The 27,151-nt window shown below is 43.4% G+C and overlaps 1 protein-coding gene across 1 annotated transcript in view; it reads right to left on the bottom strand.

The window, feature by feature from the left end:
- The window catches only part of LOC114903544, a 38,631-nt gene extending 13,707 nt beyond the window's left edge, over nt 1-24,924 (bottom strand). Inside the window, exons 1-5 of the mRNA XM_029236416.1 lie at nt 24,402-24,924; nt 23,342-23,469; nt 22,214-22,781; nt 21,501-21,681; nt 17,851-17,991 (exon numbers count right to left, since the gene is read on the bottom strand). Coding sequence (XP_029092249.1) covers nt 17,851-17,991; nt 21,501-21,681; nt 22,214-22,220 — 329 coding nt within the window. The 5' untranslated portion in view covers nt 22,221-22,781; nt 23,342-23,469; nt 24,402-24,924. The remainder of the gene's footprint in view (nt 1-17,850; nt 17,992-21,500; nt 21,682-22,213; nt 22,782-23,341; nt 23,470-24,401) is intronic.
- Between the last annotated feature and the right edge of the window lie 2,227 nt (nt 24,925-27,151).

Below are 27,151 nucleotides of genomic sequence, written 5' to 3' on the forward strand. Positions count from 1 at the left end.
CACCTGCAGTGCACCCACACTCACACACACACTCATACATATTTATGAACACTTGCACATGCTCACTCTCACCCGCCCACACACACCTTCAGACACACACATACATGCTCACACCCATTCACATATTCACAAGACCTGTAAAAAGCGCAGTACGGGCTTCCCTGGTGGCGCAGTGGTTGAGAGTCTGCCTGCCAATGCAGGGGACACGGGTTCGTGCCCCAGTCCGGGAAGATCCCCCATGCCGCGGAGCGGCTGGGCCCGTGAGCCATGGCCGCTGAGCCTGCGCATCCGGAGCCTGTGCTCTGCAACGGGAGAGGCCGCAACAGTGAGAGGCCCGCGTACCGCAAAAAAAAGAAAAAGTGCAGTACATGATATAGTTTTAGATTTTTCACACATTAAAAAAAAATTAATAGGGACTTGTTTTAATATTTAGTAGAGAAAAATGACAACCCTATCAAACCCTATCAAACTAGGGATCTCACAGCAAAGATTGTTTAGGACAAAGCGAAAAGAAGGTTGGACAAGATTTAAGTAAAAGGGAGTGAGTTGGTTTAAAGGGAAATGCTGAGTAAATCATGGCAAAATTTGTGTGAATGATCCCCCAAAGCCCTCAGAAACATGGTGCTGATGGGAGTAGAGGGTGAGGGCTCTGTATGGAACATGTGGGGAGAGGAGGCATGCCAGCCCTGAAGGGAGACTTGGGGAAGGAGAGAGAAATTTATCAAGTTTTTCTTTTATGGCTATTGCTTTCTGTGTCCTATCTAAAAAACCTTTGCCTGTTCCAAGCTTGTGAAGATAGTCTCCTATGTTTTCTTCCAGAGGCTTTAGAGTTTTAGCTTTTTTTTTTTTTGCGGTACGCGGGCCTCTCACTGTTGTGGCCTCTCCTGTCGCGGAGCACAGGCTCTGGATGCGCAGGCTCAGCGGCCACGGCTCACGGGCCCAGCCGCTCCGCGGCATGTGGGATCTTCCCGGACCGGGGCACGAACCCGCGTCCCCTGAATCGGCAGGCGGACTCTCAACCACTGTGCCACCAGGGAAGCCCGAGTTTTAGCTTTTTATGTTTAGGTTTGTGATACATTTTGAACTAGTTTTCTTGTGTGGTACGAGATAGGAGTCAAGGTTCATTTTTTTATAAGTAACTTGTTATTCCAGCACAATTTGTTGATATAACTTTCCTTTACCCATTGAATTGCCTTGATGTCTTTTCCTTTTTTTAAAATTAATTAATTTATTTATTTTTGGCTGCATTGGGTCTTCTTTGCTGCTCCCAGGCTTTCTCTAGTTGTGGTGAGTGGGGGCTACTCTTTGTTGTGGTGTGAGGGCTTCTCATTGCAGTGGCTTCTCTTGTTATGGAGCACGGGCCCTAGCTGAGTCGGCTTCAGTAGCAGTGGCATGCGGGCTCAGTAGTTGTGGCACATGGGCTTAGTTGCTCCACGGCATGTGGAATCTTCCCGGACCAGGGCTCGAACCCATGTCCCCTGCATTGGCAGGCAGATTCTTAACCACTATGCCACCAGGGAAGTCCCTGCATGCTTCTGATCGATATTCTGTGTCTGCCCCTTCAGCTTCCTCCTTCCTGCTATTGTGCTCCCTTGCTCTCCAAATTTCAATTGGATTGGCCAACAGGGGGCACTATGAAGAGATAAGAGGGCAGGAAGGGAGAGGTCAGGTATTTGCTCCCTGGCTCCTTTCTTGCTAGTCCAGTTTGTCAGTAGCTGCATTTCTCCACATAAGCCACAGCTTTTGTCAGGTGGCCCTCCCTTAGGACTCCAGTTCTGGTTGATTCAGGTTGTTCTCGCCACTTGCCCCTCTTGCTAGAGATTGGGGCTTTACCATTCCTTAAGGTAACTCATGCCCATACCTTGGCTGAAGACTATCTTTAGTCACCTTTTTTGAGTCTGCATCTGGTTCCTGCAGGGACCCAACTGATACAGTAATCTATGGTGTACATCAACCACACTTTACCCATTTACTTCACTGAGACAGACCTTCCCACGCCCCTGGTTCTTCATCATCCTTAAACATTGCTATGTTGAACCACTTCATGCAGTTTTATACAAACTTATGTAGCAGTTTCAGAATTTACATAGGATACTTGTGCAGGAGCAGGTCCTAGGTAGGTCTATACCTCGTTTAACTAGACACTGAGTGGTTATGCTTCAGAATAGCAGCATCAGCTGATCTGCTCACCCAAATTTCATGGGAGTTCCCAGCCACCCATGTTGATACCAATGCTGGGTGTCACTCAGCTTTCTAATTTTGCCAGTTTATTAGGTGTAAAGGGAGATCTCATTGTTGTTTTAACTTGCATTTGTCTGATTACTCATGAGTTTCAGCATCTCTTCAAGTGCATTTTTAGTTTTTGGATTTTCTCTTTTGCAAATTCCCCATTTGTACTCTATTATTTTCCTCAGGGATTTAAAATTTAAAACACCATGTAGGCAGCAGTGGGCAAGCTTGGCCTTTGGGGAAATCTGTTTGCAGTGTTTACACCTGGCAAATGTTTCCCCTGCCTTTCCTCTACCCCTTACTCCCAGTGGATCCCCATTTGCTGCCTAAGCCTCTCCCCCGCCCCTCAGCAGTGACCTTACCAGTACAGGTGCAGCCACTAGCTGAAAAGTCACTCAGTCTCAGACACTCAGCCTTTTTCATCTATAAAAATAGAAATTGACATAATTACCATGAGTAGGTCACTTATTCATTTAAATGAGCTGGACACTAGGCAGGTCTCCTGGTTACAGATACATGCCCTTGAGAAACTCATGGATAAGTATAATCCAGTGAAACTAATACTACAAAGGCAGTCTGGGCCAGATGTGGTAGGTACAGAGAGGTCATTGTGAGATACAGTATGTGAAGTCAATTTGAATAATAAACAGAACTGCTAGCATTTAAGCACTTGGAGTGTGCCAGGCACCATAGCAACTGCTTTATGTACATCGTTTTATCTAATTCTAACAACAACCCTTTAGCAGTGCTTCTGAAAGTGTATTCTGCTGGCCCCTGGGGGTCCCAAGACCCTTTCAAGGGATCCTGAAAGGTTTAGAGTATTTTCATTATAATACTAAGATATTATTTGCTTTTTTACTGTGTTGACATTTTCGTTGATGGCACAAAAGCTATGGTGGGCAAGACTGCTGATGCCTTAGCACAAATCAAGGCAGTGGCACCAAACTGTATTAATGGTCATTGTTTTCCTCACCGCCACATAGCTGCAGCAAAAAGATTCCAGTTTCACTGAAGAATGCCCCTGATGAAGCGGTAAACATTATCCATCTTATTAAATCTCCCCCAAGTACATGTTTTACTATTCTGTGTGACAGTGGGAAGTACACAGAAAGCACTTCTGCTGCCTTTCGACGACTGTCTCAGGGACTAGTACTCATATGACTGTTTGAGTTGTGAGCTAGATTAGCCACCTTTTTCCTGGAACATCATTTTTATTCTAAGGAATGCTTGACAGACAAACCATTGTTCTTCATATCTGGATGTTTGGCAGACATTTTGTTGAAAATAGACAAAATGAGCCCTCTACTTCAAGGAAAACAACAGTATGATAGAAGTTTGGAAAACTTGTATCTGCCACTATGATCTTGACAGCTTCTCATGCTTAAAGACTTTTCTGATGAAATCGGCAGTGATATTAGGCATGTGATTTTTCTAGGTTGATAATGAGATGTGTCAACTTTCGGAAGATTTGCATATTCTATAAAAAATACTCTCCAAATGACTAATGCACAAAGTTATGAAATTGTCTTCACATATTTCACCCAAAAGCACATATTGCAGCAAAATGAAGGTAGAACAAATATGAGAATCCAGCTTGCAAAAATATAAAAGAACATTATTTTTTTCTCAGTAAATCTTTTGTTTTGGAAAGCACAAATAACTTTGAAAACTTAAAAATAACCATGTTAACATGTAATGGGTTGGATGTTCAAAATTTTTATTTTATTATTTTTTATTGAGGTTTAGGTGAATTACAATATTAGTTTCAGGTGTACCACAAAGCTATTGTTATTTTTAAATTAATAAATAAAGGTGTTTTGATTTCTCAGCTTGAATATTTAATATGGTAAATCTATGAGTAGATAAATATATAGGTATAAATAATATGGTAAATATGTGGATATCTAAATATACAGCTATATCCTACACACATAAAAGGTCTATGGTCTTTATACTCTGTGTTCATACTGTTGTTTCCTTGAAGTGGCAGGTCCTGAGACCAAAACTGCTGCCTTAGAGGTAAAGTTATTAACCAAAATCTGTGGCTGAGGAAACTGAGGTTTAGAGATTAAAGCGCTTGCCCGGGTCACATAGCCCCTAGGTGGTGACACCGAAGTCCAAGCTCTGTTCACTCCACCATCAGGGCTGCATTGCCATGTATTGACAAACAAGAGAAAGGCCTCCTGCAGCACAGAGAGCTCTAAAAGGAGAGACTGTGGGCCTCAAAAACAGCAGGTGCATCTGAGTTGGGGTGAAGGATCCACTCAAGGAACAGGGAAAGCCTCTCAGAACAGGTGACACCCAAGCTGGAATTTGAAAGAGTAGGATGTTGACAGTTCAAAAATTACGGGAAGACTCCATAAAATCAATTTGTTTTATCTCAACAAAATCCAGACCTGGGATCAATGAGGACAGCCTGATGGACTTTGGTTATTTAAAGTTTCAAAGTCATGCCCCTGGCTTATATAAACTGTCTCCTTCCATTTGTATAGGCTCACAGCTTACTAATGAAGCACTTCTGCTCAGGTTGTTTAATTTAATTTCTATGAAAGCTTTGGGTGGGAGGTTGGGCAAACATCATTGTTCCCATTGTACAGAAGAGGAAATTGAGGCTCCAAAAGATTAAGTAAGAAACTGATCAGTGTGGGGACTGATGACATATGAGACAGGGGTAGGAGGATAATTATTTTTACTCTATATCTTTTTATGCCTATTGAATATTACACATGTGCATGGATTAGCTATTCAAACAAACACATTAAATGTTTTTTGTAAATGAGGTCAAGCAACATTCCGAAGGTCACAGAACTAATAAATGATGGAACACTGGGATTCCAGCTCCAGTCACTGGGTTCTGGAACCACATCTTAACCATAATGCTTTCTGGCCTCCTAGAATATGCTATTTTCTGGCTTTAAAAACTGGGAAGCACAGACAGAAATGGAAAATATTTTTATCATTATTAATAATAGCACTGGACAGAGGGCCTTTGAGAGGCTGAGACTTGGGCCTGTCAGGAGCTGCTTTTGTCTAGTTAATGGTGGTAAGTTAGGCCAGTTAAAAGGGGAGGGGGCACCATCCTTGGACACTAGGGAAGGACAGCTCTTCTCTCTAGCCCAATACTGATCAAGCAGAGAAAGCTGGTCCGCTGAGAGAGCAGGTGCGAGACGATGGACCACTGAGACCTATGGAGGCGGGTCACCCACTGACCTGCTGGTTCCCCAATCCAGGTTCCCTTTTGTCCTATTAAACACCACCTAGAACCAACTAGGTGATGGATTTCTGCTCCTGGAAACTAACCCAGTCCTGACAGAGTTCATGCATTAGGCACTTGCTGGGCCATGCTCTTTGCTTTCACACTTGATATGCTTCTCTGGCCAGGATTATTACTATAGCCTCCCAGCTGGTCTTCCTATTTCAGGCCTTGCCCCTCTGTTTATTCTCTACACAGCAGCACACACAGGATGGTTCTGCTAAAATGTCAGTCACTCCTTTGAACAAAATGCTCTAGTGGCTCTATCTCACTCAGAGCAAAAGCCAAAATCCTCTCTACAGCCTGCAAGACCCTGAACAATCCAGGTCTTGACTCCTCTGACCTCGCCTCCCACCACTCTTCTCTCACTCGACCACAGTTACATAGGCCAGAGAGAGTCCAGACATAAACTCATACACCTATGGTCAGCTGATTTTCTATAAGGTTGTCAAACCATTCAATGGGAAAGAACAGTCTTTAGAACAAATGGTGCTGGGACAACTGAATATCCACATGCAAAAGAATGAAGTTGGGTTCCTACCTCACACTATATTAAAAAATTAACTCAAAATGGATCAAAGATCTAAATATAAGATAAAACTATAAAATTCTTGGATACAAATATTTGTGACCTTGAATTATATAATGGTTTCTTAATTATGACACCAACAGTTCACAAGCAACCAAAGGGGGGAAGAGTAAATTAGACTATTATGCATCAAAGGACACCATCAAAAAGTTAAATGAAAAGCCACAGAATGGGATCATGTATTTACAAATCATGTACCTGATAATGGGCTAGTATCCAGAATTCATACTGAACTCTTAAGCTCAACAATAAAAAGACAAACACCCCAATTTAAAAATAGGCTTTGGGCGTCCCTGGTGGCGCAGTGGTTGAGAGTCCGCCTGCCGATGCAGGGGACGCGGGTTCGTGCCCCGGTCCGGGAAGATCCCACATGCCGCGGAGCGGCTGGGCCCGTGAGCCATGGCCGCTGAGCCTGCGCGTCCGGAGCCTGTGCTCCGCAACGGGAGAGGCCACAGCAGTGAGAGGCCCGCGTACCGAAAAAAAAAAAAAAAAAAAAAAAAAGGCTTTGAAGGGTTTGACTAGACATTTCTCCAAATAAGATATAAAAATCGCCAATGTCATTAATCATTAGGAAAATACAATTCAAAACCACAATGAGATACCACTTCACACCTACTAGAATGACTATAATATTCATTTTTTCTTTATAAATTTATTTTATTTTTGGTTGTGTTGGGTCTTCGTTACTGCACGCGGGCTTTTCTCTGGTTGCTGCGAGCGGGGGCTACTCTTCATTGTGGTGCACAGGCTTCTCATTGTGGTGGCTTCTCTTGTTGGAATCACGGGCTCTAGGCATGTGGGCTTCAGTAGTTGTGGCAGAGGGGCTCAGTAGTTGTGGCTCACGGGCTCTAGAACACAGGCTCAGTAGTTGTGGCACACGGGCTTAGTTGCTCCGTGGCATGTGGGATCTTCCCGGATCAGGGCTCGAACCCGTGTCTCCTGCATTGGCAGGCGGATTCTTAACCACTGCACCACCAGGGAAGCCCACTCTTTTTTTAAAGAAACAATGAAAGTGGAAAATAACCAGTGTTGGCAAGGATATGAAAACTTCAGAAGCCTCATACTTTGTTGCTGGGAATGTAAAATGGTGCATGTGGCCACTTTGGAAAACAGTCCTTGCAGTTCCTCAAGAAATTAAAGAGAGTTACCATATGACCTAGCAATTCCACAAGAGAATTGAAAACATATGTTCACACAAAAACATGTTCATAGTGGCATTATTTGTAATAGCCGAAAAGTCGAAATAACCCAAGTTTCCATCAACTGATGCCTGGATAAACAAAATGTGGTATGTCCATACGATGGAGTATTACCCAGCAATAAAAAGGAATGAAGTATTGATACATGATACACATAGAGGTGCCTTGAGAATATTATGCTAAGTGAAAGAAACAAGACACAAAGGCCACATGGCGTACTATTGAATTTATATGAAATGTTCAGAATAGGCTAAGCCATACAAACAGAAAATAGATTACTGGTCAACAGGGGATGGGGGAAAGAGGGAATTGAGAGGTGTGGGGTTTCTTTTTGGGGTGATGGAAATATTCTGGAATTAGGTAGTGGGAATGGTTGCACAATGCTGTGAGTATAGTAAAACCCCAATATATTATACACCTTAAAATGGTTTAAATGGTGAATTTTACGTTATGTGGAATTTATCTCAATATAAAAAATTTTAAGTAAATTTATTTTTTAAACATCTTTATTGGAGTATAATTGCTTTACAATGATGTGTTAGTTTCTGCTGTAAAACAAAGTGAATCAGCTATATGTATACATATATCCCCATTTCTCCTCCGTCTTGCGTCTCCCTCCCACCCTCCCTATCCCACCCCTCTAGGTGGTCACAAACCACCAAGCTGACCTCCCTGTGCTATGCGGCTGCTTCCCACTAGCTATCTATTTTACGTTTGGTAGTGTACATATGTCCATGCCACTCTTTCACTTCGTCTCAGCTTACATTTCCCCCTCCCCATGTCCTCAAGTCCATTCTCTACATCTGCGTGTTTACTCCTGTCCTGCCTCTAGGTTCTTCAGAATCATATATATATATTTTTAGATTCCATATATATGTGTTAGCATATGGTATTTGTTTTTCTCTTTCTGACTTACTTCACTCGGTATGACAGTCTCTAGGTCCAGCCACCTCACTACAAATAACTGAATTTGGTTTGCTTTTTTTTTTTTTTTCCGGTACGTGGGCCTCTCACTGTTGTGGCCTCTCCCGTTGCGGAGCACAGGCTCCAGATGCGCAGGCTCAGCGGCCATGGCTCACGGGCCCAGCCGCTCCACAGCATGTGGGATCTTCCCGGACCGGGGCACGAACCCACATCCCCTGCATCGGCAGGCGGACTCTCAACCACCGCACCACCAGGGAAGTCCTCGTTTCCTTTTATGGCTGAGTAATATTCGATTGTATATATGTGCCACATCTTCTTCATCCATTCATCTGTCAAAGGACACTTAGGTTGCTTCCATGTCCTGGCTATTGTAAATAGAGCTGCAATGAACATTGTGGTAAACGACTCTTTTTTTTTTTTTTTTTTTGCTGGTAGATCTGTATAATTTTCTACACAATTTTCCCTAAAATTTCCCATAGTCTATGTTTTCATAATTTCTTTTTTTAAAAAACACCTTTATTGGAGTATAATTGCTTTACAATGGTGTGTTATTTTCTTCTTTATAACAAAGTGTATCAGCTATACATATACATATATCCCCATATCCCCTCCCTCTTGCGTCTCCCACCCTCCCTATCCCACCCCTCTAGGTGGTCACAAAGCACGGAGCTGATCTCCCTGTGCTATGCGGCTGCTTCCCACTAGCTATCTATTTTACATTTGGTAGTGTATATATGTCCATGTCACTCTCTCACTTCGTCCCAGCTTACCTTTCCCCCTCCCTGTGTCCTCAAGTCCACTCTCTACATCTACATCTTTATTCCTGTCCTGGCCCTAGGTTCTTCAGAACCTTTTTTTTTTTAAGATTCCATATATATGTGTTAGCATACGGTATTTGTTTTTCTCTTTCTGACTTACTTCACTCTGTATGACAGGCTCTAGGTCCATCCACCTCACTACAAATAACTCAGTTTCATTTCTTTTTATGGCTGAGTAATATTCCATTGTATATATGTGCCACAGCTTGTTTAACCATTCATCTGTCGATGGGCACATAGGTTGCTTCCATGTCCTGGCTATGGTAAATAGAGCTGCAATGAACTTTGTGGTACATGACTCTTTGAATTATGGTTTTCTCAGGGTATATTCCCAGTAGTGGGATTGCTGGGTCATATGGTAGGTCTATTTGTAGTTTTTTACGGAACCTCCATACTGTTCTCCATAGTGGCTGCATCAATTTACATTCCCGCCAACAGTTCAAGACTCTTCCCTTTTCTCCACACCCTCTCCAGCATTTACTGTTTGTAGAGTTTTTGATGACGGCCATTCTGACCGGTGTGAGGTGATACCTCATTGTAGTTTTGATTTGCATTTCTCTAATGATTAGTGATGTTGAGCATCCTTTCATGTGTTTGTTGGCAATCTGTATATGTTCCTTGGAGATATGTCTATTTAGGTCTTCTACCCATTTTTGGATTGGGTTGTTTGTTTTTTTGATATTGAGCTGCATGAGCTGCTTGTATATTTTGGAGATTAATTCTTTGTTAGTTGCTTCGCTTGCAAATATTTTCTCCTATTCTGAGGATTGTCTTTTCGTCTTGTTTATGGTTTCCTTTGCTGTGCAAAAGCTTTTAAGTTTCATTAGGTCCCATTTGTTTATTTTTGTTTTTATTTCCATGTCTCTAGGAGGTGGGTCAAAAAGGATCTTGCTGTGATTTATGTCATAGACTGTTCTGTCTATGTTTTCCTCTAAGAGTTTTATAGTGTCTGGCCTTACATTTAGGTCTGTAATTCATTTTGAATTTATTTTTGTGTACAGTTTAGGGAGTGTTCTAATTTCATCCTTTTACATGTAGCTGTCCAGTTTTCCCAGCATCACTTATTGAAGAGGCTGTCTTTTCTCCATTGTATATTCTTGCCTCCTTTATCAAAGATAAGGTGACATATGTGCATGGGTTTATCTCTGGGCTTTCTATCCGGTTCTATTGATCTATATTTCTGGTTTTGTGCCAGTACCATACTGTCTTGATTACTGTAGCTTTGTAGTATAGTCTGAGGTCAGGGAGCCTTATTCCTCCATCTCTGTTTTTCTTTCTCAAGATTGCTTTGGCTTTGGGGTCTTTTGTGTTTCCATACAAATTGTGAAATTTTTTGTTCCAGCTCTGAAAAATGTCATTGGTAGTTTGATAGGGATTTCATTGAATCTGTAGATTGCTTTGGGTAGCAGTCATTTTCACAATGTTGATTCTTCCAATCCAAGAACATGGTATATCTCTCCATCTGTTTGTACCATCTTTAATTTCTTTCATCAGTGTCTTATAGTTTCTGTATACAGGTCTTTTGTGTCCTTAGGTAGGTTTATTCCTAGGTACTTTATTTTTTTGTTGCAATGGTAAATGGGAGTGTTTCCTTAATTTCACTTTCAGATTTTTCATCATTCGTGTATAGGAATGCAAGAGGTTTCTGTGCATTAATTTTGTATCCTGCTACTTTACCAAATTCATTGATTAGCTCTAGTAGTTTTCTGGTAACACCTTTGGATTCTTTATGTATAGTCATGTCATCTGCAAACAGTGACAGTTTTATTTCTTCTTTTCTGATTTGGATTACTGTTATTTCTTTTTCTTCTCTGATTGCTGTGGCTAAAACTTCCAAAACTATGTTGAATAATAGTAGTGAGAGTGGGCAACCTAGTCTTTTTCCTGATCTTAGTGGAAATGGTTTCATTTTTTCACCATTGAGAATGATGCTGGCTGTGGGTTTGTCATATATGGCATTTATTATGTTGAGGTAAGTTCCCTCTATGCCTACTTTCTAGAGAGTTTTTATCATAAATCAGTGTTGAATTTTGTCAAATGCTTTTTCTGCATCTATTGAGATGATCATATGGTTCTTCTCCTTCAATTTGTTAATATGGTTTATCACATTGATTGATATGCGTATATGGAAGAATCCTTGCATTCCTGGGATAAACCCCATTTGATTATGGTGTATGACCCTTTTAATGTGCTGTTGGATTCTCTTTGTTAGTATTTTGTTGAGGATTTTTGCATGTATGTTCATCAGTGATATTGGCCTGTAGTTTTCTTTCTTTGTGACATCTTTGTCTGGTTTGGTATCAGGGTGATGGTGGCCTCATAGAATGAGTTTGGGAGTGTTCCTCCCTCTGCTATATTCTGGAAGAGTTTGAGAAGAATAGGTGTTAGCTCTTCTCTAAACATTTGATAGAATTCACCTGTGAAGCCATCTGGTCCTGGGCTTTTGTTTGTTGGAAGTTTTTTAATCACAGTTTCAATTTCAGTGCTTGTGATTGGTCTGTTTATATTTTCTATTTCTTCCTGGTTCGGTCTCGGAAGGTTGTGCTTTTCTAAGAATTTATCCATTTCTCCCAGGTTGTCTTATTTTTTTTTAATTAATTAATTAATTAATTAATTTTTGGCTGTGTTGGGTCTTTGTTGCTGCATGCGGGCTTTCCCTAGTTGCGGCGAGTGGGGGCTACTCTTTGTTGTGGTGTGTGGGCTTCTCATTGCGGTGGCTTCTCTTGTTGTGGAGCATGGGCTCTAGGTGTGCGGGCTTCAGTAGTTGTGGCATGTGGGCTTCAGTAGTTGTGGCATGTGGGCTTCAGTAGTTGTGGCTCGCAGGTTCATTAGTTGTGGGACATGGGCTTAGTCTGTCTGCCGCATGTGGTATCTTCTCGGACCAGGACTCGAACCCATGTCCCCCACATTGGCAGGCTGATTCCTAACCACTGCACCACCAGGGAAGTCCCTAGGTTGTCCATTTTTATGGCATGTAGTTGCTTGTAGTAATCTCTCATGATCCTTTGTATTTCTGCAGTGTCAGTTGTTACTTCTCCAGTTTCATTTCTAATTCTATTGATTTGAGTGTTCTCCCTTTTTTTCTTGATGAGTCTGGTTAATGGTTTATCAATTTTCTTTATCTTCTCAAAGAACCAGCTTTTAGTTTTATTGATCTTTGCTATTGTTTCTTTCATTTCTTTTTCATTTATTTCTGCTCTGATCTTTATGATTTCTTTCCTTCTACTAACTTTGGGTTTTGTTTGTTCTTCTTTCTCTAGTCCTTTAGGCTTAAGGTTAGATTGTTTATTTGAGATTTTTCTTGTTTCTTGAGGTAGGCTTGTATTGCTATAAACTTCTAAGCTTGTTTCTTGAGGTAGGCTTGTATTGCTATAAACTTCTAAGCTTGTATTGCTTAGAACTGCTTTTGCTGCATCCCATAGGTTTTGGATCATCGTGTTTTCATTGTTATTTGTTTCTAGGTATTTTTTGATTTCCTCTTTGATTTCTTCAGTGATCTCTTGGTTATTTAGTAGTCTATTGTTTAGCCTCCATGTGTTTGTACTTTTTACAGATTTTTTCCTGTAATTGACATCTAGTCTCATAGCATTGTGGTAGGAAAAGATACTTGATACGATTTCAATTTTTTAAAATTTACCAAGGCTTGATTTGTGACCCAAGATATGATCTATCCTGGAGAATGTTCTTCCATGAGCACTTGAGATGAAAGTGTATTTTGTTTTTTTTTGGATGGAATGTCGTATAAATATCAATTAAGTCCATCTTGTTTAATGTATCATTTAAAGCTTGTGTTTCCTTATTTATTTTCATTTTGGATGATCTGTCCATTGGTGAAGGTGGGGTGTTAAAGTCTACTACTATTATTTTGTTACTGTCGATTTCCCCTTTTATGGCTGTTAGCATTTGCCTTATGTATTTATGCACCCTTATGTGTTGGGTGCATAAATATTTACAATTGTTATATTTTCTTCTTGGATCGATCCCTTGATCATTATATTGTGTCTTCCTTGTCTCTTGTATTAGTCTTTTTTTTAAAGTCTATTTTTTCTGATAGGAGAATTGCTACTCCAACTTTCTTTTGATTTCCATTTGCATGTAATCTTTTCTCATACCCTCACTTTCAGTCTGTATGTGTCCCTAGGCCTGAAGTGGGTCTCTTGTAGACAGCATATAGATGGGTCTTGTTTTTATATCCATTCAGCCAGTCTATGTCTTTGGGTTGGAGCATTTAATCCTCTTACATTTAAGGTAGTTATCGATATGTATGTTCCTATTACCATTTTCTTAATTGTTTTGGGTTTGTTATTGTAGGTCTTTTCCTTCTCTTGTGTTTCTTGCCTAGAGAAGTTCCTTTAGCATTTGTTGTAAAGCTGGTTTGTGGTGCTGAATTCCCTTAGCTTTTGCTTGTCTGTGAAGGTTTTAATTTCTCCATCGAATCTGAGTGAGATTCTTGCTGGGTAGAGTAATCTTGGTTGTAGGTTTTCCCCTTTCATCACTTTAAATATGTCTTGCCACTCCCTTCTGGCTTGCAGAGTTTCTGCTGAAAGATCAGCTGTTAACCTTATGGGGATTCCCTTGTATATTATTTGTTGCTTTTCCCTTGCTGTTTTTAATATTTTTTCTTTGTATTTACTTTTTGATAGTTTGATTAATATGTGTCTTGGCATGTTTTTCCTTGGATTTATCCTGTATGGGACTGTCTGCGTTTCCTGGACTTGACTATTTCTTTTCCCATATTAGGGAAATTTTCAACTACAATCTCTTCAAATATTTTCTTCATCCCTTTTTTTTCTCTTCTTCTTCTGGGACCCCTATAATTCGAATGTTGGTGCATTTAATGTTGTCCCAGAGGTCTCTGAGACTGTCCTCAATTCTTCCCATTATTTTTTCTTTATTCTGCTCTGCAGTAGTTATTTCCACTATTTTATCTTCCAGGTCACTTATCTGTTCTTCTGGCTCAGTTATTCTGCTACTGATTCCTTCTAGAGAATTGTTAATTTCATTTATTGTGTTGTTCATCATTGTTTGTTTGCTCTTTAGTTCTTCTAGGTCCTTGTTAAACATTTCTTGTATTTTCTCCATTCTATTTCCAAGATTTTGGATCATCTTTACTATCATTACTCTGAATTCTCTTTCAGGTAGACTGCCTATTTCCTCTTCATTTGTTAGGTCTGGTGGGTTTTTACCTTGCTCCTTCATCTGCTGTGTACTTCTCTTTCTTCTCATTTTGCTTAATTTACAGTGTTTTGGGTCTCCTTTTCTCAGGTTGCAGGTTCGTAGTTCCTGTTGTTTTTGGTGTCTGCCCCCAGTGGGTAAGGTTGGTTCAGTGGGTTGTGTAGGCTTCCTGGTAGAGGGGATTGGTGCCTGTGTTCTGGTGCATGAGGCTGTATCTTGTCTTTCTGGTGGGCAGGTCCACATCTGGTGGTGTGTTTTCGGGTGTCTGTGACCTCGTTATGATTTTAGGCAGCCTTTCTGCTAATGGGTGGGGGTTGTGCTCCTGTCTTGCTAGTTGTTTGGCATAGGGTGTCTAGCACTGTAGCTCGCTGGTCACTGAGTGGATCTGGGTCTTAGCGTTGAGATGGAGATCTCTGGGAGAGCTTTCGTTGTTTGATATTACGTGGGGTTGGGAGGTCTCTGGTGGTCCAATGTCCTGAACTCGGCTCTCCCACCTCAGAGGCTCAGGCCTGAAACCTGGCAGGAGCACCAAGACCCTGTCAGCCACTTGGCTCAGTTTCCATCTCAGAGTCAGCCTCTTCAAGGAAGCTGAATTAAGTCAAGCAGCCATCGTATGGGCAGGGCACTGCTGTGGAGCAGGGTTGGCAAACTTCTTTTGTGGAAGGAAAGATAGTGCTTTTGGCTTTGGTGGACCATATGTTCTCTGTTGCATTTACTGAGCTCTGCCTTTCTAGTGTGAAAGCAGCCATAAACAATACATCAGTAAACTGATTTTTAAAAAAATCTTCCCATAAAGAAAATTCCAGGTCCAGATGGCTTTAATAGTAAATCAGACCTAACATTTAAGGAAGAAATTGAATCAATTCTACACAGAAAATGAAAAAAAAAAAAAAAAAAAAAGGAACAGTTCCCAACTCATATTTTGAGGCCAGCACTACCCTGATACCCAAATCAGAAAAAAAGGTTTGATTATAAGATCACAAGAAAAAAAAATGAATCCCTAATGAACATAGACCCTTAACAAAATTTTAACAAATCAAATCTGGCAATAGGATAGAAAGGGAAATGAGGCATGACCAGTTTTATCCCAGGAATGAAAGGTTTTTTTACCACTTGAAAATTAATCAATGTAATTCACCATACTAGCGCCACTGAAAAAAAAACCAAACAACTATATGATCATCTCACTTGAGTTATAAAATTTTTTGACAAAATTCAAAAGCCATTCAGTAAACAATAAATAGACAGGAACTTTCTTAACTTGTTAAAGGACATCTATGAATAATCTCCAGCCAATATAATACTTAATGGTGAAAGACTGAATGTTTTCCCCCAAAGATTGGGTAAAGAACAAAAATGACCACCTCACCACTTCTTTTCAACACTGTAGAGGAGGTCCTAGACAGTGCCATAAGGAAAGTAAAACAAATAAAAGCTATACAGATTGAAAAGGAAACTACCCTTATTCAAAGACAACATGACTGTCTACTTTGGAAGTCCTAAGGTACCTACAAAAAGCTACCAAAACTAATAAATAAGTTTGGCAAGATCACATGATACAAAGTCAATATACAAAAATCAAATGTATCTCTATATATTAGCAATAAATAGTTAGAAATGAAAATATAAAAATACAATTTACAATAACACAAAAACTTGATTTCTCAGGGATAGATTTAACATAATATGTGAGGAACTCTCTACAGGAAACTATAAAATATTCCTTTGAAAATTTTAATAAGACCCAAGTAAATGAACATTAAATGGACAGATACACCATGTTTATGGATCAAAAGCCACAATATTGTTAAGATATCAATTCTCCTCAAATTAAGCTATTTTTCAATTGCAAATTGTTCAAAGCAATCCCAATAAGCTGCTAGTTGGCTTTTTTATTTTATTTTTTCCCATAGAAATTGACAAGCTGACTCCAAAATATATGTGGAAATTTACAAACTGCTATATATAAAATAAACAACAAGGTCCTACTTGTATAGCACAGGGAACTATATTTAATACCCTGTAATAAATCATAATGAAAAAGAATATATATATATATATATATATATATATATATATATAAAACCTAACCTCTTTACTGTACACCAGAAGCTAACACAGCATTGTAAATCAACTATACTTCAATACAAAACTTTAAAAATTAAATAAAAAATAAAATGTATGTGGAAATAGAAAGTACCTAGAATAACTGAAACAATTTTATAAAAGAAGAACAGGGAATTCCCTGGCAGTCCAGTGGTTAGGACTCCACGCTTTCACTGCCGAGGGCCTAGGTTCAATTCCTGGTCAGGGAGCTAAGATCCCATAAGCTGTGCAATGTGGCCAAAAAACAAAGCTGGAAGACTTGTCTGATTTCAAGACTTATTACAAAGCTACATAATCAAGACAATGTGGTATTTCTATAAAGATAGACATATAGATCAATGGAACTTTATAGAGCCAGAAATAAGCCAATACATATATAGTCGGTGAAATTTTTTACAAAAGGGCCAAGGTTATTTTATGGAGAAACAATAATGTTTTCAACAAATGGTGTTGGAACAACCTGATATCCATATGAAAACAACTAACTTCAACCCTTACCTCACACTTTATACAAATGTTAAGTCAAAATGAATCCTAAAATACAATTGATTTTTGTATATTGACTTTGTATCATGTGACCTTGTTGGACTCACTTGTTAGTTTTGGCTAAGGAGACGGGCAGTTAGGATGGGGGAAAGTGGGGTGGGGGTCATGTGTGAGGCTGGCTAATTTAGAACAGGTGGTCAGGGAAGACTTCCTGGGAGAGGTGACATCTGAATAGATTCAAAAGAGGCAGGGGAGCCAGTCGTGGCGCTCTTTGAGAGGGGGAGTCGGTATCTCCCTGAGCTGCCCAGAATTTGCACTCACGACAATGTTGGGCAGCAGAAGCAGGGGGCTGAGCCCAGGTCTGACTGCGGAAACAGCCTAAGAGAAGAGGCTTCTTTGGAGTGGAGGCTGTAACTGTGGGCACCGACTGATTTAGGTAGCAGGCTGATGGCCTGGGGAAGCGGGTGCCTATTGTCTGGGTGGAGTGGTGCATGGAAAGTCATTTGTCACTTCCCTAGGGTGGCACTGACACCAGCACCCTAGCTGGGATCCCTGTAGCCTCCCTGATGTCCACTGGGACAGAGCATGTCACAACATGATACTTTATATATTCATTTACTTATCTGTCATCTGTGTCATAAAAACATGAGCTCTGTGGGGACAGGGACCCTCAAAGAACAAGCAGGTGACTGCAGTTTCCAAGTGATGAGCAATCTGGCAATCCCTCCACAGCCCCACAACCCTGTGATTATCCTGGGATTCCTGGGGAGGAAGTCAAAGCGTAGGGCCAGATGGCCAGGCATAGAGGTGGTTCAGGCCCTTGGAAAATACTTGAGCCAGGGGTGATTAATAATTCCCATCCCACACAGTGAAATTGGAGACTAGGTTGCATATCTTTTACTTCATTTAATTCTCACAAATGTCCTCTAAGGTAGATTACACTCTCACCATTCCCAGATGAGGAAGCCCCAGCTCAGAGTTTAGATAACTTGTCCCAGGTCACGTAGCTGATAGGTGGCAAAGCTGCTTCTCTCCAGGGCCCAGGGTCTTTCTTTCCACCGAGCTACATACCTTCCATGATGCTTGGCAGGATGAGCTTTAGAATAGGGTTTGAAGCCACAGGTGGTTGTTATGGTGATGGGGCGGGATGGTGAAGGTGAGCTCCAACGGGTGTCCTGAGTGGCTGCTGGCACCTGTGAGACACCAGGAACCCTTGGGCAGGAGAGGAGACTTGGGTCAGATCCTGCTTCACTCAGGCAGCCATCTTGCCCTGGAAACACTGAGGATCACGCGATCCTCAGATTTGGCCAAAGGTCCCAGGCCCAAGAGCAAATCCATTCAAATGGAGGGAGAATCATGTGACAAAGGGGATCATTAGCCAAGAGCCTAGCTTGGAGCACCTGTGAATTCACAAGTCTAACAGCGCACACACTGAGTCATCAGATACAAAGCACCCGGTACTGTGTCTGACATGCAGTAGATGCTCAATCTCTGGTTGTTATTATTATAATAAAGACAATTTCCTTATGCAGAAATTAAATTGGAAGCTGAAGTTTCTTCTGGGCTGAGAGCTGGAGAGCTCTTCAGGGCCAGGGCTGTGGGAACCAGATGAAATTTGTTCCTAATGAGGGTTCTGTGGAAGCTCAGCAAGTAGTTCTATCAAATTAACAGGCCCGATGGACACAAGGGAGGAGATTTCTTCCAGAGCCTGGGCCCTGCCGTCCCTCGTCCCTTGGAAATCAGATTACTGGGCTGGCAGGGCCAGGGAAGAAGCTGAACTAACACAATTACCAGCCCCAGCTTGTCCATCTCAACCTGGGAAAAGGGCAGAGAGGAGGGGAAGGCAGAGGGGAGTCAGCCTCTCTCAGGAAGTTACAAATCCAAGAAAGCGGACAGGATGAGCCCAGCCCTGCTGCAGAGCCCCATCTCCACTATCCCTTCCTGAGATTAGTTGTCTCATCCCCATGCTGTTCCCACGGAGCACCAGTAACAGAGGCCTCTGTCCTCCCTTGGAAATCAGTGTGGTAATTCCTTTTATAGCTAGGATGCCATCAAGCCTCGGCTTGAATCTCCTTAGTGATGGGGTGTTTGCTTCCCATCAAGGTCTTCTATTCTATTATTGATTCAGAAGCAGCCAACTGTAGGCAAAACCACTGACATCTGGTCTTAGATTTGCCACAAACCAGATGTGGAGCCTTGGGCAAGCTTTGGCCCCCATATCCTCTCCTGTAAATGAGATCTGTGACCCTGTGGGAAGCACTGTGTTCGTGTTCTCCATGTCCTTCCACGCTCTCCCACTGGGAAGTGAGCTGTGATTTTCCAGGTGGATTCTGACTCATAGAAGCACATCAGCCCATCACGGTCTCAGGAGTTGACATGGGCGTTGCCCAGGCCGCGGTGGTCCAGGCAGAGCCACCCTTTACAGACTTTCCTTCAGCGACTGCAGGAAGCTGCTCTGGCCTTATCCCCAGACGGGAACAAGGCAGTGTGTTGCTCTGATTGATGATGAGGGCTACCTCACCGCCATGGAGGCAGCCAGCCTGAGACAGAGCAGACACACATGGAGGGCAGAGCCGAGAGAACTGCAGGGAAGGGGATAGAGCCCTGATAAACCTTCAGGCCACTCTATCCCAGAACTTTTCAGTTACGGGAGAGCCAATAAGTCACCATCATTGTTCCATGCAGTTTAAGCCCCATTTTCTGTCACTTGCCACTACTAGCCTCCTAATGGGCAGAGACTCCTTTCAGGCTTAAAAGTGTTGAGATTTTTCCTGAGAGGATATCGGCTTCTCTGCATTTCCATTCGACTGTAGTTACAGCACTGGACATACCCACTCAGTTTCCAAAGGAAGGGAGACTAGGAATCTGCTGAAAGAGTCTCTCATCTCCCATCCAGGTCAGTAAGCTAGGAGGGATAGGAATTTTTCTCGGACCATCCACAGAAAATGATGCAGAGGGGGAGAGGAGTCTCTACCACTCCGCTCATTTCTGAGCCACTGCATTCCCTTCTTCTGCTGCTGTCAGTTTAAGTTGGGTTTCTGTCATTTGTACCCAAGATACCTGACTCCTAAAACCATTCCACACATCTTTGTTTCCCAGCACCCACCACTGTCTGGCACATAACAGACTCTCAATTCAGATTATGCTTTACTTCCCATGATCTGGAGCCTTCTACCAATTTTGCCAGATTCAAGACTGTATTAGTATATGTGGTTGTCTCTTTGGAGGAACGGGTCACATTTTTGGAAGGCAGGTTAAGTTTACTGTCCCAAACTGCTCTAGGTAATTATATGCCCATTTCTCAGAGAGAGAAACTGAGGCTCAGAGAAGTTAAGTATGACAAAGCCAGGAAGGAAAGATATGTCTTCTTAGAATTACACTGCTGACTGATGATAAACTTACTTTTAGTTAATAGAACACCAAAGGCCCTGAATGTCCCTTCCAACTTCCATTGTGAGGAAACCCTCCACCCCAGGCTGGCAGTGAGCCTCTTTGGGCAGTGGAGGACATGGTCTGCATGTAGCTGGTCAGTCCTGTCCTGGAGTCAGCTTTGACTCAGTTCCAGGGAGCCTTTGGCCAGTGCTGGGTTTTTGAGCCAGAAGGGCCAGAGGCAAATGCGCACATCTGAGGGCAATGGCCCATGGGCAGGGTTAAGGTAGGTGAACCTCACCCAGTTCCCTATGAAACCAGAAGCACAAAGAGGAAGGACCCACAGGCAACCACTTAAGCATACCCTCCCCCTCCTGTTTTTCTTTGTAAAAGTCTCTATTGAGATATAGTTCACATACCATAAAACTTGCCCATTTAATGTGTAAAACAATGGTTTTTGATATATATACTGAGCTGTACATCCATCACTACAATCTAAGTTTAAAACATTTTCATCACCCCAGGAAGAAACCTTACACCCATTAGCAGTCACTCCCCATTTTCCCTCAACCCCCCCTGCCCCCTAGCGCTAGGCAACCATAATCTACTTTCTGTTTCTTTAGATTTGCTAATTCCGGACATTTCATAAAAATGGAGTCACACAATATGTGGTCTTTTGTGCAGGCTTCTTTCACTTAGCATAATGTTTTCAAAGGTCATCCACGTTGTAGCATTAATTAGCACTTTATTCCTGTTTATGGCCAAATATTACCCCATTGTATGGATATACCACTTTCGTGTATCCATCAATTCATGGACATTTGGGTTGTTTCCAATTTCTGGGTATTAGGAATCACTCTGATATGAACATTCGTGTACAAGTTTTAGTGTGGTCCTGGTTTATTTATATATTCACCTCTGTTCCCCATTCTCATGTTCCTTCCCACATAGGTAACTGTTCCAGTTTACACAATGTGTATCTTTTGTTTTATGTGTTTATGATAAACGTGTGTTCCTCTTGTGTGCGTGCATTTTTAATTTACACATGTGGTTGTATTATGTTGCAGTCCTTATTCTGTACTTTCTTCACTCAGCTCTGTGGTTTTGGGATCCATCTATGTTGCCATGAGCAGTACATCTGGTCCATTGTGCCGTCTGCTGTAGGTCCTCGGGGGTGGGTTACTACCACATTTTGGACCTCCACTCCCACTTTATCACCCACTTCCCTGGCACCACATGCAAACCCACAGTGGAATCTTGCGTGTCCCCTTCAGAACCTGGGTGAGAATGTCTAGAACGTATGTCCAGGAGAGGATTGCTGGGACATATCAATAGAATATGTGCATACTTACTTTGAGTAGCGCCCGACCGTGAACAGTCTCCACTGCTGGCAGGCAACAAGACTGGGGCTGCAGGGAATCGGAATTGTTCTTTTCGTCCATTTTCCCCACATGGAAATAATAGCCAAAACAGATACTCGCCATCCTGATTTGCAAAGCCTCAGGACACCAGTACTGAGATGCACCGTGCCTACTGAAGGACAGAGATAGACACATCTTTTTACTTCATGTCTCACATCACTTTGCTAAGTTTCTAGGATACTGTCTTCATTTAAACATCCTGGTCTCATAAAGTAAGGTTGTTCTTTATCTATCCCTTGTGGATGAAAATTCTGAAGAAAAACTACTGTTCCAAAAACTTTCTTTTGTTCTTGGGATGCAAAGATCTTTGACCCTACAATGACCATTTTCATGTTTTGTAACTGGGGAGGAAATGCTGGGAGGGAATTGGCTCCTTAAACCCTCCCCAGCACTAGGAGTACCAAGGAACTGGGAAGAGAAGGGAGGATTCAAGGGATCAGCTGGGAATTTTCCCTCGGATTTCTGGTGACTTCCTAGAGAGAGATTAAAATCCTTATGGATAGTGGAAACTGTGAAATTTCTTCCCTGGGGAAACTTCCTACATTTTGGGAGGATCAACCATCTGGGCAAAGCTCAGGGTTAACACATCACTCTGGGTCTCCTGGGGGAGTGGTTTCTTTTTAAGGGACTCGCTCAGCGCTTACCCTGCATCCCTACACCCAGGGGTGCCTCTTTTCACACAGCAGCATCATCCGAAGTCTTTTGCCAAGAATCCATTTGTATGTAACGTGAATCCCTTTGTCCTCATTTTGGTTTGCTAAGTTTGGATTTCTCATTATCGTCTTTTCCTAAGTGAAGGCCATACTCCTACCAGACAGATCAAAGCTCTGTTGGACAATCCCAGTAAGTCACTGGAAGCGTGGGGCGGACAGCGGGGAGGAGTCGCGGTGGCTGTGAGGGTCTAGGCTCCCTCTGCCTGTGGCCACTTCTTTCCCCTCACTGGCTTCTGGTTTTCAAATTCTAGCTCTGCGGAGCGGCTTCTGTGGCTGGCTCTATTTGGAAGTATTTAGGACAAAGAAAGAACCCAGCATTTCAAAACACTGAGCTTTATTTCCATGTCACTTTCTCATAAATGCTGAGAGGGAATAGATTAGGAAGAGGAGAGGACACAGTTGGAGAAGTCGCCAGGACTTCCTACTCCCATTTTTCCTTGACATTTCACTTAATACCGGCATGATGGACATGAAGCCAAAGGTCAGCAGGTCACTGGACCTGGAAGAAGACAAGATTATGATGACAATAATAGCAGCTCTCTTTACCCAGTGCCTACTTCATGATGGATGTTGTGCTAGATGAGATATATATATATATATATATATATATATATATACACACACCCCCATATATATGTACATATGTATTTATATGTATATATATATATATATTTTTTTTTTTCCCCCCACTAACCCAGACAGTAACATTGCAAGGTAAGCCTCATCTCTACTTTGTATAGCCTACAACCCCAGGCTACCCTGGACCCTCACAGTCCCCCCTACCATGGCCCTCATCTCTCCCTGACTCACTGTTCTGCTATTCTAAGGTGGCTGGGCTCTGACTCAGAGCAAGGAGGAAGGAGGTTTCTTGGCACCAGCAAGGGACGCAGAGCTCAGGAGACAGCTGAGAGTTAGAATAAGCTTGTTAGTTCCCTCTCTGCTGGGACTGACGGGAAGCAGCAGCAGGAGAGAAATGCCCAGAAGTGGGTGGAAAGGGGCAAAGGAGAGTCTGATCACCAGAAGGCAGGGATGGTGCAGAAGCTGCTTCTCAAATCTCACCCTCTGATCTCACTGCCCCTCACAGAGCAGGACCCACAGCGTGTCCAAGTGGGGAGGACTGAATGTCAGAAGCAGCGTGGAAAACTGGGCAGCTGAAACTCTCCTAGGCCTTGAAGTCACACTGAGGACTGAGAAGAAGAAAATCCCTGTGACCGTCAGCTCAGCAGGTGTCACAGATGTGTGCTGGGCTCAAGCTTTCCCTCCACCCCCCCTCTGCGGTGACCTGGTCCTTGAGCTAAATGCTGCTCATAAGAGGGGGAAGGAAGGGAGACTGGGGAGGGGAACGCTCTAGGGAGGGAGCCCATAGTGCACTTGGTGTGGCGGCAAGGAGAGCATGAAGGAGGAGACCGCGGGGCTCACATGCCTCCTTTTCTGGACTGGGAGGTCCACTGGATGGCGCTGGCAGGACCACAGTGTGCAGCTGAGCAGGTGGTGCCTCCCATCGCGCTGGGAGGGGCCAGTCTTGTGGACCACAGTGTGAATAGCAACCTCTAGGGTTAGGCACTCCACAGGCTGCAGGGTATAGTGGTCCTGCCCTCCGGGCCTAGAGAACACCTTAAAGAGGCTACCGGCTACTCTAGATTTTGAAGGTGGGAACACTCGGACTTGAGCACCGTCCAGGAATTGAAGAGGCCTCCTGAAGAGGCCGTCATCGGTCATAAGGTCAAGTGTTACTGGCAAGGGCCTGGCCAGAAATCTTCCTGACTGCCAAGGCCTTGTCCCTGGCCCCAAAGGCACCCAGGGCTGAAATGGTAGAGTCCTTGATCTTTCCCTGCATCAGCAATCACAAGAGCCAATGCCCATTAAAAAGAGAAAATCTATGGATTTCCCTGGTGGCGCAGTGGTTAAGAATCCGCCTGCCAATGCAGGGAACACGGGTTCGAACACTGGTCTGGGAAGATCCCACATGCCGCGAGGAACTAAGCCCGTGCGCCACAACTACTGAGCCTGCATGCTGCAACTACTGAAGCCCACGCGCCTAGAGCCCGTGCTCCGCAACAAGATGAAGCCACCACAATGAGAGGCCTGCGCACCACAATGAAGAGTAGCCCCCACTCACCGCGACTAGAGAAGGCCCGTGTGCAGCAACGAAGACCCAACACAGCCATAAATAAAATAAATAAATAACTAGAAGGTCTAAGTGATCTCGGACACACATGAGCCAATCCTCTTGAATGAAGTCAGAGCTTTGCCTCTTAAGCCTGCTGCTCCAACGGTTTCATCTATTTCCTAAGTTCGACTGTTTTCCAAAGGAGACCCCAGAGGCATGCTAACCAGTGGTCCTCTGTCTTTTCACGCCCCCATCCCTCTTCCTGGTTCCCCCTGGCTCCTGTTGTCCAGGGTACCAACATCAGGATCAACCCAGCCAACCATCCTCTTCCTTCCCTTCTGAGTGGAATCCAAGAACTGTCTTTTCCCCGAATTCTTCATACATATTGACCTGAGAGATGAAGAGGTAAAAATAGCGTGGATGTTTAGCGGGCAGGGGCTCCTAACCCCCACCCCTCTGGGATACCTCCAGTGTACTCTCCTGTCTTAGGGGGAAGCGAGGTTGCCGACTGGATCCCAAATTAGGGGAGAAGAGAGAGGAGGTCAGCAGGTCAGATGTAGCTGCTGACTGGACTCAACTGACCTCACGAGGGACACACAGAGCACCCTGACTCAGTAGGAGCCCAAGCCTAGGACATCTTCTCTGGTCTCTCGGCAGAAAGACAAGCTGGGGAAGTTGTAGGATTTAGACACTGGCCTGAAGAGAAGGACAAATTTGCCTTTGTGTCAACTCTTGCCCCCATGGTCAGCCAGATCGGAATGAGGCAGAGTCTCTGCCAGCTCTTCCACCTACTGGGGCTGCCCAGCCTCCCCCAGTAAGGCTAAACTAGGTAGCACCTGCCCATGGAATTCCAACCCAGGCAGGTGCTTGAGGAACAAAGTGCTGGAATTTCCTTTGAGCAGGGAAGTTTAAAACTCAGATAAAGATGAAGGGGTCTGAACTGTAAGCTGCTTCTCGGAGCTAGTTTAGGAAAAAGATCTTACCAGGACCCAGCAGCCAAGAGGAACAGCAATTTGAACCAGTCTTCTTTGGCCTGCAGCTGGGCAGATTCCATTTAAAATTTGTTCCTTCCTCTTCTGGTCCTTGGGTGCTTACAACCGGAAAAGTCTTCTCCCGTTGTTGAGCGCCGGTGTACCTAAAACCTAATGACCTCAGTTCCCACACTCCGGTCCCTTTGATCTTTTCTTCCAGTCTCCCAACATGTTTATTGCTCCCCTCTGAAATTCACCCAAGAGATTTGTTGACATTTCTTGGCGCTGAAACATCAAGACGGCATTCAGCAACCTACGAGCCTCCAGAGTTGCTGAGAGGTGCAGGGACAAGTCACGTTAGTCCGAGTTTAAGGGCCCTGGTGCTGATTTTCTGGGGGTGAGGGTGGTCCAAGCTCAGCGGACTCTGGTTTCCCTTTGCACAAGGCTCTTCCCTCCTTGCGCTTCCTCCTTACAGGCCATCTTCAATCCCTTGCTACAGCTGCATATTGTCATCAGAGCCCCCGCTGGAGTCACACTGGTTGAGGGTGGGAAGATCAAGGAAAGAAGGTAAGCGTCCCCTCCAACCAAAGAACCACATCTAGAAATAGCAAGATGTGAGGAAAGCACCAGCCTCAGAGGCCAGGCCAAGCCACTCTCCATCTCAAAAACGAGGGCACTGGACGGGATGATACAGCTAAGCACCCCTACCTCCTTCAGGACCACTCTTCCCTACCCTTGTTCTAGCTTCTCTTCTGGCAGATGTGTTTTATTTGAAAAGCTTTCCCCCCCCACAAGTATAATTCCACTGCCTCTTTTCCACCAGCAATTCAAACCCCTCCTCTCTCATATTGCTCTGTCTGCCCTCTCCAAGGCCGCACATGTGCTCTTAAATCTCTATTCCAGATCTGTCCTGAGGGTTTAGCGGGCTGGGACTGAACACTTGACCCTTTTTCCCCTTGGCCTAGTCAGGCTTCTGTTGGCTTTTTTACGGTTTAGCTTCTTCTTGAATCAGATGTTACAGAATATTTAACACACATACACATGCAAAACAGTCCTGCATGGAAAACTCCGATAAAAACTTTTCTCGGGCACAAACACAGAACATTTCCATGGCTTGCCACTTTTCTGATTCTCTAGGGCTGGCCCAGTGCCAGATCGGGGAATTTTAACTCTGAAGGCCAGGGAGAAGTTTGCTGTCCCAGCTCCTGAGGTCTGGGTCATCTCCAGTACCACCATATTAAGACTGCAGTTTAATGAAATCTGCTAGTTCTCCCCCATCCCCTGAAGACTTGCTGTAGTAAGCAGGGATCTGTGGGCCCTGTCAGCCAAGGCTGGCTTTTTTTTGAAGCTCTCAGACAGAGCCTTTAGACAGTTGGCTCCCCAAGTTGGAGGCGGTGTCTAAGTCCCCAAACTCAGCTCCAGTCAGGTCCACTATAATGGGGATAATTTACTCTTTCCTGTGGTTTCAGAGTAGGGTTTGCTAATAAACAGTAAGTTCTTTCTCTGTTTCTATATTCCTTGGCAGACCCCATTGAAAAAAGCCTTCTTTGTGGTGTGCACGTTGCTTTCGACAAGCACTGAGAGCAGAATAGAGAGGATATGCTAATGACAGCAAGCACTTCAGTGTTTTCCATACATCAGGCTCTGTTCTAAGCCACACACACACACACACACACACACACACGTGTGCCCACATGTTTAACACTCTAACAATGTGCTGAGACAGGTATTCTTCCCCCCATTTCACAAATGAGGAGCTTGAGGCTCCGAGCAGTTGTACACTTGCCA

This window comes from Monodon monoceros, unplaced genomic scaffold (genome assembly GCF_005190385.1).
Source record: "Monodon monoceros isolate NGI ecotype Baffin Bay Population unplaced genomic scaffold, NGI_Narwhal_1 Super_Scaffold_21, whole genome shotgun sequence".
Lineage (NCBI taxonomy): Eukaryota > Metazoa > Chordata > Mammalia > Artiodactyla > Monodontidae > Monodon > Monodon monoceros.